General features: G+C 50.8%; 1 protein-coding gene across 8 annotated transcripts in view; it reads right to left on the reverse strand.

The window, feature by feature from the left end:
* The window catches only part of NPAS2 (neuronal PAS domain protein 2), a 181,034-nt gene that overhangs the window by 16,193 nt on the left and 147,730 nt on the right, over positions 1-17,111 (reverse strand). For 7 of the 8 annotated variants that reach the window (XM_027128804.1, XM_027128805.1, XM_027128806.1 and 4 more), the window contains 8 exons: positions 16,864-16,982; positions 16,036-16,118; positions 15,209-15,315; positions 12,233-12,380; positions 9,793-9,877; positions 6,554-6,695; positions 5,931-6,031; positions 3,160-3,249 (listed from right to left, as the gene is read on the reverse strand). In XM_027128804.1, coding sequence (XP_026984605.1) covers positions 3,160-3,249; positions 5,931-6,031; positions 6,554-6,695; positions 9,793-9,877; positions 12,233-12,380; positions 15,209-15,315; positions 16,036-16,118; positions 16,864-16,982 — 875 coding nt within the window. The remainder of the gene's footprint in view (positions 1-3,159; positions 3,250-5,930; positions 6,032-6,553; positions 6,696-9,792; positions 9,878-12,232; positions 12,381-15,208; positions 15,316-16,035; positions 16,119-16,863; positions 16,983-17,111) is intronic. The other variant, XM_027128807.1, reaches the window with a different exon arrangement.

Below are 17,111 nucleotides of genomic sequence, written 5' to 3' on the forward strand. Positions count from 1 at the left end.
AGAGGTTGTGAGTGGCTCCAGGTCCACAGCAAGGTCGGGGGCGGCCGCAGTGTGAACCCAGAGTCTCAGGAGGTGGGAGAGGCCAAGAGACTTTGCCAATGACAGCTCCCCACCCCCCAATTCCACCCCAATCAGAGCGGCTTTGACCTCAGACTTCACTGAAAAATCCTGCTGCTAAACACGGGCTTAAAAATACCTACACCAGACTGTATCACAGAAGTCTCAGTCAGAATCTCACTCATCAAAGCACCAGCTGGGGGCTTCCCTGGTGGCGCAGTGGTTGGGAGTCCACCTGCCGATGCAGGGGACACGGGTTCGTGCCCTGGTCCGGGAAGATCCCACAAGCCGCGGAGCGGCTGGGCCCGTGAGCCATGGCCGCTGAGCCTGCGCGTCCGGAGCCTGTGCTCCACAACGGGAGAGGCCACGACAGTGAGAGGCCCGCGTACCGCAAAAAAAAAAAAAAACCACCAGCTGGGATTCTGAAAGAGAATTCGACTGAGAAAGAAAAGCTGTATCAGGTATTCAATTAAAATAACAAAAGACAAAAGCATCTGTGCTGGGTTCTACAAAGTCTGGAGACAGTTCAGGCTACGACATCCACATCCAGGGGTAGATGGCTCCCAAGGGAAACAGTGAGGGGGCCGGTGGTCGGCAAGGTGGCAGACCGAGCTGGAGTGTTACTCTATTTATTTATTCTTATTTTCCCAAGGCGTTCCAGGACACCCAAGCATGAGTCTCTTGTTATATTCTTGATTGTGGCCTTATTGATAAAGAGATCTCCCCTAACTTAGAGACACATTAGCAACACACTATGAAGCAAAATCATCACTTAGCCAGATGACTGTTTCCCAGATTTTGGATTTTTTTTTTCCCCTTTCCCTCGATAGGGTACCACAGTGATAACATCAGTGAGGGGAAAGAGAGAAAATTGTAGAATCTCGTTATTTCACGTGAGTAGGTATGAGAACTATCTGATTTGAAAGGCCAGCATCACACAAGAACGTCTTAAGGAATACGGTTACTGGTCATTGCAGCACTATATACAATAGCCAGGACGTGGAAGCAACCTTAATGTCCATCAACAGAGGAATGGATAAAGAAGGTGTGGTATGTATATACAATGGAATATTACTCAGCCATAAAAAGAAACGAAATTGAGTTATTTGTAGTGAGGTGGATGGACCTAGAGACTGTCATACAGAGTGAAGTAAGTCAGAAAGAGAAAAACAAATATCATATACTAACGCATATATGTGGACTCTAAAAATTGGTATAGATGATCTTACTTGCAAAGCAGGAATACAGACACAGACATAGAGCACAAACGTATGGATACCAAGGGGGAAGGGGGGTGTGGGATGAATTGGGAGATGGGGATTGACATATATACACGTATATGTGTGTATGTGTGTGTGTGTGTGTGTGTGTGTGTGTGTGTATAGAGAGAGAGAGAGAGACATATATATATTGACAAATATACACATATATTGGTACTAAGTATAAAATAGATAACTAATGAGAACCTACTGTATGGCACAGGGAGCTCTACTCAATGCTCTGCGGTGACTTAAATGGGAAGGAAATCCAAAAAAGAGGGGATATATGGATACGTATAGCTGATTCACTTTGCTGTACAGCAGAAACTAACACAACATTGTAAAGCAACTGTACTCCAATAAAAAAATATGGTTATTATTAAGTATAACCTGCCTAAGAGACTAAGAACTGTTACTGTTAATTAAAATGAAGATCAATATATGAAAAACTAGAATTCCAAAGGGGCCTTTATCACACCATGACTTCTTACAATGCAAGGCCCACAAGATGAAGGGATTCTCACTTCATGGGCCTTTGGACTGAAGAAGTTACTCATTTCACACCAAATGTGCCTTGGAAATTTGAAGAGAAAAAAAATTCTTCTTTTTCTCTTTTTTCCTAATGAGGATGAATATAGATCATTTGCATTAGTCAACTCTGGCTGGGTAGGTTTCATATCCTTACTTGAGCCTAACTCTGGCAAGGAGCACGTGTCTTTCTTATTCCAGGAAAACATGTGAGGCCACTGTTCGTGGGAAGGATGTATGTTCTGAAAGAGTTTTCACCAGTGGTGACGGATTGGCACCAAGACAGACGTCCACACTTTGGCAAGTGTGTGGCCAGGGACACATCTTGGTGAACTGCCCCCCTGGGACCCCCTTGTGGCCAGAAAGGGGGCAGAGCTCAATATCTCATAAAGGAATGGAAATCAGAGGTCTGACCCGTCAGCTCAACTGCCCTTGGACTTCCGTAGACAGAGTATTTTCTTACTGGTTCTATAAAAACACATGCCCTGCCGTGGCGGTTCCCGTTTTTTTTTTTTTCTTTTTTTTTGCGGTACGCGGGCCTCTCACTGTCGTGGCCTCTGCCGTTGCGGAGCACAGGCTCCGGACGCGCAGGCTCAGCGGCCATGGCTCACGGGCCCAGCCGCTCCGCGGCATGTGGGATCTTCCCGGACCGGGGCACGAACCCGTGTCCCCTGCATCGGCAGGCGGACTCTCAACCACTGTGCCACCAGGGAAGCCCGGTTTCTCTGTTTATATGCCCATCTTGCCCTTGAACTCCAAGTCCAAGAGCGAGGGCTGCGCCACAAGCATCTTTGCGTCCTTCACACTCACTTCCTGACTCACCCAAACAGTAACTCGCTGAATGTTGTTGCAACATAGGAGGAATCACTCAGCCAAGCCCTGATCCTTTATTTTAAAAATGTGGTATTTATAATACTGGACTCAGAGCTTTTAAACCCTTGCAAAGTCTTCCTGTAACATTTGGCTTCCTTCAGACCTTTTCTAAAATATCGTGACCGATTAGGAGTCGTGAAAAATGAGAGGAACACGGAAAAGTGGCGGAGAGATGAAGAAAGATCGCTAAAAGGATTGAGAAACAGACGCCAGAGAAGATCAGCGGGAGGACGGATGGAGATGAAGCCGGGGGAGGGGCAGCATCCACAGCTCCACACGCCCCACCTGCACGTGGGGAGAAACAGTCCCGTCCGGGGGGCCTTGGTGTGGAGCCTGTAGGTCAGCACCAGGGCACCCACACCCACACCCTCCAGAGGACCCCAGCATCCCGTCTCGGGGAAGTGCTGCCCCTAGTTTCCCCTGCCCTGAGTCCCAGACTCACCTGTGTCACGGGGGCAGGTGGGCTTTGCAAGATGGCCTGAGGCAGGAGCTGCTGTGTGACGTCACAGGACGCCGGGGCGGGCAGGGGAGCCTGGGGAAAGGAGAGGGGCCTTGCTGTCAAATGCAGCTTCTGGGCCGCTACAGAAAGGGCCGGGTGCCGTCCCTCAGCCAGCTGGGTTCTCTGGCCTCAGGGAGGCCCTTCTGCCCTAGAGTGGACGGCTTACTTCTGGAAGGCATATGTTCCCCGGGAAAGGTGGGGTCACAGGTTGCTGCCCTTGCAGGGCACAGAGTCAGCGGTGACACGCGGTTGGTGAAGGGTGGGGGGTACTGGGGGCACTCGGGCCCGATGCCTTCCATCACGGTGTGCTCTGCAGAGCCGCTGCCACCGGACGGAGCTGGGCATCTCCACCCCACCCTGCCTCGCCTCCTGTTCTAGGCTCCGTTCTTGGCGGATTTGGTCGCTCTTTTCCCAGATCAATACTTTCTTAGCGGTGTTGTCCAGCAGAAAGACAACACCTTGGCCCTCCTGCTCAACACTAATGCAGATGGACAGGCCCCTGCACGTCTCTACCCGCTGACCCGCCCAGGCAGCGAATGTGGCTGCAGTTTCGCCAGACTCTGCCTGCAATCTGGTGGAGAGAGTCCTGCAAGGTCAGCGGAGTCCCAGCCTCTGTGCCCTGATCGCTCAGGTGGGCAGAGGAGCAGGGGTGGGGTGGGACAACGTGTGGAAACAAGAAATGCAACCGTCAGCTTCACGAGGCTCTTGAGAGCTTTAAAAAGAAAAGTAAAAAGCTTCTTCTGAGGTTATCCCAAAGCTGCCCCAGGCCCTGGGGACTACAAAAAGCCGGAAAGCTGTCCCCAGAACAAGATCAGAAGCAGGGGCAGCAGGAGACCTGTTTTGAGTGAGAATCCCAGGGACTGGCTCTGGTTCTCCCAGCTTTGTTCCCTTGCACAGCTGGGACAGAACTGTCACCAACAGAGGCAGAGAGGGTTGCATGGACGGCCAACATCAGAAGAGCGGCCATCATAGCTCACAAGCTCATCAAAAGGTGGCTGGGGACAAAGAAGGCGGTCTTTGTCATGTTCTGCTTGAAAATGAAACACGTTGCCCAAGCTTTTCAGCAGGGTGGGCATAATTTCCATGGTGACAGCAAGAAGGAAGGGGACACTTCACTCCCATCTTGAAAAAGGTCAGCGAGGGATGAGTGGGAGGTACTTGGCCACTACGTGGATGTGGCCCCTAAAATCTGGGGGCACCCTTCCCATTGAGAGCGAGGTCTGTGTCCCTCTGTGGGTGAGCTTGGGACTGCTTTGCCCGAGAGGGATGGTAGAGGTGACATTGTGGGACTTCTGCAGTACGCGGGCCTCTCACTGTTGTGGCCTCTCCCGTTGCGGAGCTCAGGCTCCGGGCGCGCAGGCTCAGCGGCCATGGCTCACGGGCCCAGCCGCTCCGCGGCATGTGGGATCTTCCCGGACCGGGGCACAAACTCGTGTCCCCTGCATTGGCAGGCGGACTCTCAACCACTGCGCCACCAGGGAAGCCCTTGTGGGACTTTTAAGGCAAGGTCACAGAAAGCCACGCAGTTCCACCTGGCTCTCGTGGAAGTCCCTCTCCAGATATTTCCTCTTGGAACCCAGGAGCATGCCGGGAGGATGGCATGGAGAGGTCCATGCAAGTCAATAGAGCATGCTCTGAGCTGGGCCCAGCCATCAGCCGGGGATGCAGACACACCAGGGGTGTGGACCTCCCGGCCCTGATCGGGGAGGCTTCCGACACCAGGCGGCAAAGAGGAGTCACTCCCACTGTGCCTTTTCTGAATTCCTGACCCAGAATCCATGAACGTGGAAAATGACTGTTGCTTTCTTTTTTTTCGTGTTTTTTAACTTATTTATTTTTAGCTGCGTTGGGTCTTTGTTGCTGCGCGCGGGCTTTCTCTAGTTGCAGCGAGCAGGGACTAGTTTTCTTTGCAGTGCGCGGGCTTCTCATTGCGGTGGCTTCTCTTGTTGCGGAGCACGGGCTCTAGGCACACAGGCTTCAGTAGTTGCGGTATGCAGGCTCGGTAGTTGTGGCTCACGGGCTCTAGAACGCACACTCAGTAGTTGTGGCGCACGGGCTTAGTTGCTCCGCGGCATGTGGGATCTTCCCAGACCAGGGCTCGAACCCGTGTCCCCTGCACTGGCAGGTGGATTCTTAACCACTGCGCCACCAGGGAAGCCCCATGACTGTTGCTTTATGCCACTGAGTTTGGTGTGGTTTGTTCCATGGTGATGGAGAACGGGAGTGTGGTAGGTACAGCAGTGACCTTGCATCCAGCCAGCGTGCTTTCTAGGAGGCCACACGTTCCTTGATGTTCTGGAAAGGCCTGGCATATATGAGGGACACTGCCTGATATATGCAGGGGGACCTTCTTGTTGACATCAAGCTTCTCAGACATTTGCACTGGAGTGAAATGGGATCTAAAATAGGAGGGTCCTAATCACGTACCCCCAGAGGCTCTGGGGGTGTAACCCCAAATTTGAAGTTTTGAACTTTATCTTTAAAACTCTTTTGGATTTTGAATTCTATGGATATACATCCATGTTAATTTTGGAATAAAAATGTTTCAAATTTGCTGCCAATTAAACATCTTAACTTCCCACCCCCACTTGCCACCAGCAATCTCTAAGTACAGCTGGTTCTCTGCGAAGATGCAGCACGCGGTCCTGTGGCCCTGCAGGCCCCTGCAATGCCATAGCACAGGCTGGGTGAAAAGTTTGGGGTCACTCACGTACCGGCATCGTGGCTGCCTGGCTGAGCCCCAGCACGGGGAGCTCTTGAGCCGATCTTGGCAAAGCCGTGGTGCCGGCCTCTGCCCTCAGCTTGCCTGGAGTAGCTGCAAGAAACACATCACCTTTCAGACTTGCACACGCTTAACAGCTTCCTTATCAAAAGAGGGGAACAGTGACCACGGTGTGCACGCAACACGGGCCTGGCTGGAATCTGATAAAGGAAGCCCAGCGGAAGTGGAGGTGGTTTTGAGAACCACGGAGGCTCCGCCCGCCTCCAGCATCCCCTGGGAGCAGGTGGATGACAGCAGAGCATCCACGAGCTTTCTGTCCACATGGTTCAGCCAGCTGCCTGATCACACACCTCACCGGGTCTGCACGTCGCCTGCTTTATGTCGGCTGCGTGTGCCAGTGGAGGAACCAGAGTGTGGAGCCGGGGCGGGGGTGGGGGGAAAGAGACCAGCGGGATAGAAGGGAAGGCACGGCAACCGAATGGCAACTTCTGCTTCAGACCACGGACTGCCCTGCCTCTCCTCAAGTTCCGGGGTCCCTCGTGGGACTCTCTGTATACCCACCACCACCCCAGCCCAACAGGTGCCCACCCCTTCCCTCCGCGGTGTCACACTCACAGGTGGGTTCAGACACAGCCGTGCGCGAGGATTTGTGGGAACTTCTTGAGGACGCCGATGGTGAGTGGCTGGTGTTAAGGCCCGAGGTGCCCACGTCGAGTGCATTAAAGTGCTGCTGAGCTTCCAGGCTGGAGCCCTTGTGCTGAAACACACACACACACAGACAGGCACGCACGCACGCACGCACGCACGCACACAGAGTTCCACATTTCAGCATCGAGATCACGGCAATGAATTAGGTGACTTCAGTTGTTCTCTAAATATTTAGGAAACTTTGAAGGGTATGGAGAGAAATACTATAACGGTTTGGAGATAATTCCAAACACATTCGGGTGGACTATTTATACAAAGATGTAATCTAGCATCTTCGAGAGGCTGGTAGCCTGTAAGCAGTGTTTATTATACTTTCTCGCCTTGTAGTTTGATAGTTTAGATTTTCATAAGGGATTCGGCATTTTGTTTTTTCCTTAAAACTGTCACCTCATGCCCAGAATCTTGGCTTTCCCAGAAGCAGGCAGAGAGGCCGGGTCTAGACATAAGGTTGGTGGCGGTACTGGATTATTAATACTCCCATGAAACGAAAGCCTTTGGACGCTTCTGGACACTATCTCCCCACTGCTCTTCCTCTGCAACCTCAGGGCCCCCGAGTGGAGAACAGGCAAAGGGCCAGTGGTCTCCAATTCTTGACCCCTGGATCCCAACTGATGCTGGGCCCCCCGGATGCCTCTGCCTTGAGCACAGAAGGGTGAGAAAGCAGCTGTGACTTTGCAACGCCGTCCTGCATTGGTGTAGGTGTCATAAGCCTAAGAAAACAGGGATTATAATGATGTTTAAGCTAAAGAAGGAACGTAACGCTTACTCTCCTGGGCTAGGCTTCTACCTGGTCTCAGAAGGATGATGAGATTCCTGGGCTGCTTGACGTCTCCTGGTCTCAGTTCTTAAATCTCCGTGTGTGACGCTACATGGCTGTTCTATATTTTGAGTCGCGGCTCCAGTGAGGGTGGACACTGTGTGTGCCCAAGTATGGCTGAAATGATTGCTACGAGACCTACGGGCCTTTGTGCAAAACAGAAGCGCAGGATGTGCCTGGGTTTGCTGTGCTAAATTTTCATTTTGAGGTCCTGTTGCTTGGTGAGTGTCTCCCAGATCACACCCCTCAGAGTGGGGTCCCTGGCCCATGGCCGTTGGCGAACTGTATGCTCCTGGTCAGCAGAGAAGTAAGTACAGGAAGTGAGAGCAGGAGCTGAGAAGCTCTTATAGCCGTTTGACGTAGCCACACATCCCATCCAAGCAGGGGAATCTGCATTTTAAAAAAGCCTCCGTCAGTGACAGGTTTGAAATTAAAAAACCAAATGGTCCCTTACCGCTGAGAGTTTGAAAAGCATGGTCCTGGAGCTTTTCCTTTAAAAGGGGCTTCTTAACCTGGCAGCCTGAGATTGTGTGCTTATACGTAAGTGCAGGTCGATGAGAAGTTCCATTGGGCTCTAATATTCCCAAAGGATTGGAAACCTCAATAATCCATTTCCGACTGGACGATACACACTCGGCCCGATCTTCAGCTGTGGCGTATGGTGTGTCTAACACCTGCCTATTAACAGCTTAACTCCACCCCTGGACGTGATACACGATGCATGAATGGACAGAGCCGGGTAACACATCCATGAGCGATGACAGGGGTGTCTCATCAGTGAGCTGGTTATGAATCACCGTACAACACGTCACCACGTAGCCCGCCAGCAGGGGAGGCTCAGCAAAGATGCGACTGCTGTCTGGTCTTGAAAGGGGATTTCTCCCTCTTCCCAACTGAGTTCTCAATGGATCAGAGATGCTTTTGTTGGACCACTGCTGCTGCGTCAGTTTCCGGCCAGAGACTGGATTCTAGGTCACGGGCAGGCTGGAACGTGAACCCTTTCTCATCAGTTCTACGAGGCCCTTTCCCTCTCACGTTTTGACATATCTGAAATTGGGATGTGTCCTTCGACTAATGATAAGAAATCCTGACTGCACAGATTGGCAGCATCTTCTCTTTCTCAGTCGAGATAAAATAATGGTAGACCTTACAACTGATGACTTCTTAGCTTTGATGAAATACAACACTCCCTTTCTTGCTTTCTCTCTTTTTCTCCCAACATTTGTGTTTGCTTGAAGAATGACCTTTGAGAAAGAGCTCTCGTCTACTTCCAAGTTCCCTTCCAGGTATCTGACACGCCAGGAGCAGAGACAGGGGCAGCCTGGCCAGAGGGTCCAGGGGGTTCAGGCTGGGCGAGTAAGGAGGTCTGGGCTTTGGGAAGAGAAATACCTCTCCAGCACCTCTCGGAGCTCCCTGATGCAAAGCTGGCTCCAACAAGGCTGTCAGCTCAGAGCCCCAGACACAGAAATGGGAAGTACCCTGCCAGTGAAGCCACGAGGGTGTGCGAGGGGCAGCGTGCTTGTGGGACGCTCTTTTGTAGGCAGAGTATCAGCCTTAGGCTAAGGGGAGGGCAGGGCACACAGACTATTCCCTGCCTCGATGGGATGACGGAGTAACCCCCAACTTTTCACCCGTGGGACACACACCAAGTGGACGTGCTACAGGCAGACCTCGTTTATCACGTTCCACTTTATCACGCTTCGCAGGGAGCACGATTTTGTACAAATGGAAGGTTTGTGGCAACCCTGCCTTGTCAGATGATACTTAGTACTTTTTCAGCAGTGAAGTATTTTTAAATTAAGGTAGGTACAATTTAAAAAAACCTAATACCATTGCACACTTAATAGGCTACAGTAGAGTGTGCACAGATCTTTTATATGCACTGGGAAACCAAAAAAAAATGTGTGTGACTCGCTTTCTTGCGACCTTCGCTTTACTGCGGTGGTCTGGAACCCACAGCATCTCTGAGGTGTGCCTGCACGGCCATTCTCTAAGGCTGGAAAGTGCCCAGCCCTGCTCTGAGTCCAGAGGCTGTTTCTCGCACAGCTCTGTGAGTTCCCAGACTCGGTGGCTTTGGGTACGTTAGCTACATCCTCTGTGTGCTGCTGTCTCACCTGAAGAAGGACAGTAACAGTGCCCACCTCACAGGAACCTCACAAGGGGCAAATAGGCAAATACCCCCAAATTACATTGAACAGTACTGGGAACATAGCAAGAGCTCAATAAATACGACCCGCCATGTTTAGTATGACCGTTTGTATGATCACAACTCACGGAAGATTCTACTTAGCCACACTTTGCCTTTACCCTCTGCTGGGCATCAGAATACCTTCAGTGCCGAAGGGTGGACGGTCTCCAGAAGTGGGTCCTCCAGGGCCAGCTCTTGCCTTCTTTCCACCCGGACCTCCGCGTAACTGCTCAGGAAAACAAGAGACCACAGCTGGAGGGGGTATATTCCAGGACGACACCAGCGAAGAGGGCTAGTGTGACAGGTCCAGGTTCCCGGTGTGATACCCTTCCCAGAACAGCCACCGGCAAGGAGGTTAGCCCTGTTACTCGTCTGAGGATGGAGTTTCTTTCTGGGCCTTAATTCCACTGCAATCACTTCCACTGGGACATTCAGAATTATCTCCCTTTCCAGGATGTTTTTATTTCCTTCTCCTTTACTGATCTCTACCCTCACCCCGAAACCCCCAAACATAATTGCCTTTAGAAACCTACTTTCCTCTACAGAATGAGCCTCAGCCTTCAAATAATTAGAAGACTTTCTTAAGACCTACTCAGTTTGGACTATGCATAGGAGGAAGTGACACATAAGTTTTTTTTTTTTAGTAATAACAGACTATGAAACTGCCGGAAGCTTTCTTTCGACCAAACCTAGAACTAACCAGACCCAGACTGTCGATTAGTCTATGGACCCACTTTTTGAATAGCGCGGGTAAATCAGTTCAACGTGGGGATGGCTGAGTGACTCAGCTGTGGCTTCTGCCTCGTGTGTGGAGACGCAGGCTGGGCGAGGGGTCCTGGGCCTATAGAATGCTTGTGACCTCGTTTACTCAATAGGTCACTCCCTACTTTCTCTGAAAATCTGGGATCTGGGAGATAGAAGATGCAGAGGAAGAACAGGGTCCAGGTCAGATCTGAGGAGGAAGGAGCTGATGATGTCCACCTCCCCTGGGGGCACAGGGGTCCTCTGGCAAAGGCCCAGGCGGAGAGGGGGGACTGGCCGTGGAATCAGAAACCACTGGCTGCTGACGTGCCCAGGGTAGGCTGGGAGGCCAGGGTCAGGTCCCTGAGAGTGGGTGCGCAATGTGATGATCACGGCCCCTGACCAAGAAATACCTGTGTTTCTTATCTCTCCTCCTTCCCCACTTACTAAAGACGAGGGATTTACTTGTGCTTGTGTGTATGTATGTGTGTGTGTGTGTGTGTGTGTGTGTGTGTGTGTATGGTGTCTATCCATCCATTATCTATCTACCTACCTATATCTATCCATCCATCTATCATCTATCTATTATCTATCTATCCATCTATCTATCCATCCATCATCTATTATCTATCCATCCATCATCTATCCATCTATTATCTATCCATCCATCATCTATTATCTATCTATTCACGTATCTATTATCTATCTACCTGTCTATCCATTATCTATCCATCTATCCATCCATCCATCATCTATTATCTATTCATCCATCATCTATCCATCTATTATCTATCCACCCACCCATCATCTATTATCTATCCATGTATCTATTATCTACCTATCTATCCATCTATTATCTATCCATCCATCATCTATTATCTATGTATCTATCCATCCATCCATCCATTATCTATCTATCCATATATTATCTATCTAGCCATCCATTATCTATTTATCTATTATCTATCCATCCATCTCTCCACCTACCTACCTACCCATTACCTGCTATCAATCATCCACCTCTTATGTACGTGTATATAATGCAGTAGGTATGTATATCTCCACCTATCATCTGTTATCTATCATCTATCTGTTATGTACATATACAAAATGCAGTCCTTCTTTCTTTGCTCTCCTCCAATGCTCTCCTCTAGACCAGTTTAAAACCGATTTATGTTCTTAAAATTTGTATAGTTGGGAAACCCCCAAATAGCACCTCTCCTTTACCTTTGGGAGGGACTGTGACCCGCACGGCCACGTCCAGGGAATCCCGGTGTGCTGCCTCCCTTGGAAGCCCCGCCCACCCACGCTGGGCTGGGGGTGCCCCCGAGGCCACAGGACCGCCAGGAACCCTCTCCCACTGGCAGCCTGGCTCTGGTATCAACCCTGCCTCGGTTGCCAGCAGGGGTTTTTTAAAGTGTTCAAAAAGGGGACTATGTCTCTGAGTTATTTAGAGGCAAAATTTTAATCTTCTTCTCCAAACAGCAACAAGGGAAGGCTGGGGGCCGGATGGAGATGAGGGGAAAATATGTAAGTAGGTCACTGAAGCAGTAACTTACTAAGGAACATCCTGGCCGCCTGGAAGAGCTCAATGAGGCTTTCAGAGGGGCCTGACGGGATGCTGGGAGGAAGCCTCAGCCCTGGGAGCACAGGGCTGGGTGTGGAGCCGGAAGGGATCTGAACTCTGCGGACTATCCTGTTCACTGCAGAGCACGGCCCAGGCCCCGCTGAAGAATTCAAGCCCGGAGCTCACTCCCCAGAAACGGGGTCCATTGAGGATGATGGGGCTCTGACGGAGCTGCCGCGGGCCTGGCCCACCCTCCCAGCCCCCTGCCCGCACCTGACCACTGAGTGCGTGCACACGATGAACTCGGGCTTGGAGTTCCACTGGTGGTAGGTGATGTAGTAGTGAGTCTGCAGCCAAATCCACTGCTGCCCTTTCGTCAGAAACCGGTAGCAACACGACTTCCCTTTGCCGAACTGCATCACTGTGAACAGAAGGTGGAGTCTGCATATCACCAACGTTAGGACGAAAATGGTCCTTTGGCCCCAAAGTTACTGTTAAAAACACCAGCTTTCAAAAAGACAGCGCCACACATTGGTCACTTCCCCAGTTGTGATGGATTTTAAGTCATTATCGAGGTCACGGTAAATGGTAACGAATATTCTGAAACGATGGAGGAATGATTCGTCTGCTTTCCCAAATGCTCAAAGGCTTAAGAAAGCCTTAAATCAGGGCAGATTCTCCAACTGGAATTTAATTAAAGAGAGGCCCTGGCTTTCCTGGGGCTCATCCTCCTGCTGCAGGTGGAGCCGTCTTTGGAGCTGCGGGAGCCCAGCGTGGGAAAGACAATTCAGACGCTGGGAGAACTAGACTGAAAATAGACATGCCAGCCAGCAGCCTCTGGACAGATCCTGCGGCTGCCAGTCTGCTGTGCATCCTCCTTCTACGCGGTTCTAAATAGAGAATCGGCCACAGGTGCCTTCCACCGCGGCTCCACCGTGCAGGGCTGCGTGGAGCCCCTACGGTTAAGTCTCTTCTGGGTTCCCTGGGGGCGCCCAGCACACACGGATGCTGCTGCTTTAAGCCTGGGCAGGGCAGAAAGCTGGGCCACGGGTCCCAGGAAAAGGAGCAGTTGGGCTTTATTTTTATTTATTTATTTGGTCGCACCAGGTCTTAGTTGCGGCAGGCGGGCTCCTTAGTTGCGGCATGGGAACTCTTAGTTGCGGCGTGCACGTGGGATCTAGTTCCCTGCCCAGGGATCGAACCCGGGTCCCCTGCATTGGGAGCGTGGAGTCTTCTCCACTGCGCCACCAGGGAAGTCCCAGCAGTTGGGTATTTTTTTTTTTTTAACATCTTTATTGGAGTATAATTGCTTTACAATGGTGTGTTAGTTCCTGCTTTATAACAAAGTGAATCAGTTATACATATGTTCCCATATCTCCTCCCTCTTGCGTCTCCCTCCCACCCTCCCTATCGCACCCCTCTAGGTGGTGGCAAAGCACTGCGCTGATCTCCCCGTGCTATGCAGAGCCGATGGGTTTTATTGCCTCAGTGCCTGGAATTTAGCTCCTATTCATGCAAACGATCAAGAGAAAACCAACTAGGAGACAAGTGAAAAGGAGGCACTGAATCTACCAATAAAATAATATTTGCAATAAATTCTTTGAGCCTGAGACATGATTAAATGAAGATTGTACCAACACATTGCTAAGGGGACAGCTGGAGACTCAGGTAGACAACTAAGTTACTCACAGGAAGATCCAACTGGATTATAAACTCAAGATGCCGTCAGCCTCTCCTCAACACAAAAGGAGGAGGGACTTTTTCGACTGCCTAAAATATACCCCAGAGTACTCAGAAAACACTTTCCTGATATTTTACAGGAATCATACTGTTTACTGTCTTCCAGGGGGTCTAGAAAAACCTCTTCAATGGACAGTTTGTCCTTATCAAAAACCTTTGTTCTGTTTCCTAGGAGACTAATATCTTGAGGTCATTTTAAAAGGCCTGATCATCATAATTGTTAATCAAACGTTCTAAAGCTTAAAAAAAAAGGAGGGAACTTCAAAAGGCGGGGGGGGGGGGGGGGGGGGGGGGAGAGGCCCAAAAAAACGAGGGGGGTTTTCCCCCCCCTTCAGACGCTAAAAGGTAGTTCTACACCCAGGGTCGCCTTTCTCCCTTGGAAGAGTCAGAAGCAGCCAGCGGCTTGAAGTAGCCGTGCTTCTCACATTTCACGGGCCCCCGGAGCGCTAGGGGATCCTGTTAAAACGGATGCTCTGATTCCGTAGGCCTGGCGGCGGGGAACCTGAGGATCTATACGTCTAACAAACTCCTTCTGACACCCGCGCTCTGCTTGAGGACCACCTTTGAGAAGCAAGGGGTTAACGTGTTAAAGGTGAGGCTTATTAACACCTAGGAGCGGTTCCTGATGGAATTCACGCCTGTGCTCGAGTCAACGAGATTACGATGGGTCGGACAGACGGGCATCCGGCGAAATGCAGTGCTGGTGGTCAAGCCGTGTAGCAGGAACCGTAGGTCAGTATTACTACAAATGCTCCTACTCAAAGGTAGAACCTGGCGCCAAAAATACGGCTTTAAATGGTGAATTCTCGACCCCTCTTGCTAAGTGAGAACCCAGATGTGCTTGTGGTTTCCCCTCCGTCACACCATGAGCCTCGCCCCCCATCCCTCCGCCAGTGTGTTCCCCCGGTCTGTGGCACAGCGCCTTCCCTGACCCCGTCCCCCAGCGGGGTGAGTGACCCTCCCCTGAGCCCCTCGATACCCTGTGCACAGCCCCTTCCAGACACCAACATCCCGTCAAGTCACTGCTTTTCCATCAAACCTTCCTCCTGCAGGGCAGCAAGGGGATTCTGGTCATCTTTCTGCTGTGGGCCTCGCTCAGTATCTGACCTGTTGCTTGTGACCCACACATGTCTGCTGACTAAAGAAGAGTTAAGTGAATTCGGTATTTTGTCTTTGAAACGTTACTGCGTAACTTAGAAAAAAAACACGGGCCAGCATCACCTTAGTTTCTTAAGATCAAAGAGCCTGCATATGTCAGGGGTGCTGGGAAGGGGCTGGAGGTGGAAGCAGACAGACCAAAGTCAATTCCGGGTGAACGCAAAACACGGGGGGATCCGGATAGGGACCTCCACCTACTCCTAGATCATCTCAGAGAAGACCAAGCCCTCCACCTCAGAAGAAACCAAGTACTAAGTTGACTTCCAAAGCCTAAGAGTCCTGCTGTCAGGGCTCCGGAAAGAGAGCGTGGGGTGGGGGGGGCTTTGGCCAGGGCTGGTGTGAGGTACTCACGGTGCTGGTGGCACCTGGCCAGGAGTTCCAGATCGTCCACGTGGTAGTAGTCATAGCCCGAGGTTCCCAGAACTTCAAAAGGCAGGTATCCTATGATGGGAGGAGCTCTGCCGAGCACAGTGGGGGGTCATTCATCAGAGAGGAAGTACCGCAGGGCTTGCGTAATGATCAACCTGGGGGCCTCATTTCCCGAGAATAAGAGCAGGAAAATAATTTTGCAATGGTCAAAACCAGAGAGGCTGTGTTTTCCAAAGTGCTCAAATTTTTTTTGGCATTTAGATACTCAGTTCCCTTGGCCTGACCTGGCCCCGATAATCATAAATGTGGTCACTACTGAATAATTAAAAACAGCTATAGATTGGCTCAGCCCAACCTCAAAGTGTAATAGAAAATCAAAGGGTGGGAAGGGGAGATTTCTTGTTCTTAAACTGTGAAAAATGTCACGAAAGAAAGTAAGAAGATTGGGTTAAAGGGACAGAAGGGTGGTGAAAGAAATAAGATGAGAGTTTCCTTCACATCGGGTCCTGCCTGATGGGAGCTGGAGAGGGTCCCGAGTCGGGTGGCGGGTGAGGGTATCCCGAAGATGTCCCAGGCTGTGACGCCTGGCTCTCCTGAGATGCTCTGACCCAAAGCCAGGACATATCCTCAGAGGGGGCAAATGCAATGGAGGGAAACCTCCTGCCCCCCGCTGGGAAGCACTTTCCCCACTGCCAGAGAGCCCTTCTTGCAGAGACCAGGCCTGACTTTCCTCCCCCAAGGAGAGCCTGGCTCATGGAAACAAGCCCTCGCAAAGCACCCAACCCAAATATGTTTTTCTTTTCACAAACCTGTGATCCAGAAATAAAAATTTCCATTCCAAGCTATGTCTTGAAGTGAATTCCTCTAAAGGTTTGTCAACGATGCACATTTCCTGTATTAAGAGGGAGAAAGCTATTACTCGGGGTGCCAGATGCTCCCCCCGCCGGTTAGTTCAAGAATGCGCGGTCGGCAACAGAAGTTAAAATCGTTTAGAGCAAGTCTCCAAGTTGTCTTGGACTGCAACTCCGCATCTGTAGCTAATTTTGGTATTAGATGATGCTAAATTTATTTCACAAGCTGGGGAAAAATACCTAAGAACCAAAATGTCACACCACTCCCTTCCTATTATCTAGACGTGTGGTAAACATGTGGAAAATGGCTTTCCATCTGAATTTGAATGACTGATTTAACTCAACATTCATGCAACGTTGAATCTGCAATGCTGAATTCATGCAATTCGTGTTGAGTTCATGACGTTAAATTCTGATGCGAAAGCAATCACAGATGAGAGACCACAGGCCAGCCCTCAATTTGACTCAGTTTTTGCCTCCGCCTGCCCTGAGTGGTGTCAACATGGATGTGAAGGGTAGGGAGGCTTACAGAGTTCTAGAAGAGCATCTCTGTAGGATGACCAGCAATTCATGCTGCCTTCCAACAAAATGGCTCGCAGGCCACCAAAGTTCGGGGAAAGAGCTTGCGGGGCTGTCACCGTACAGAAATCAGACATTTAACGTTCTCAGAGTCGGTGACGAGCTCATCGAAATCTTATTCTTTCCCAGAAAGACAATGAATTACCCAGCACTCAGTGTGACTCAGTGGTACTCGCTCCGCATGATAAATCCTCTCCGGGTACTTGCCTTTAAGAATTGCGGTGTTGCCAGGCGAACGGTGGCAATGAAGCAGACCTCCTTTCCCAGGGGCATTCGGCAGGGCCTCGAAAGGGCGCTGTCAAAGCCGTTACAGGAGGGGCTGGGCGCTGGGCAGAGGGGAAGAGACACAGGTCAGCCCCGGCTGGTGCAGAGCCAAGCCCCACTGGGCACTAACTGAGAGGCCTCAGGTCCATCAACTGCCTCATTTTCACGGCAACTCGGGGACCTAGGTGCTA

The sequence above is a fragment of the Aethalodelphis obliquidens genome, unplaced genomic scaffold (genome assembly GCF_003676395.1).
Source record: "Aethalodelphis obliquidens isolate GAN/ISIS:26980383/991018 unplaced genomic scaffold, ASM367639v1 scaffold35, whole genome shotgun sequence".
NCBI lineage: Eukaryota > Metazoa > Chordata > Mammalia > Artiodactyla > Delphinidae > Aethalodelphis > Aethalodelphis obliquidens.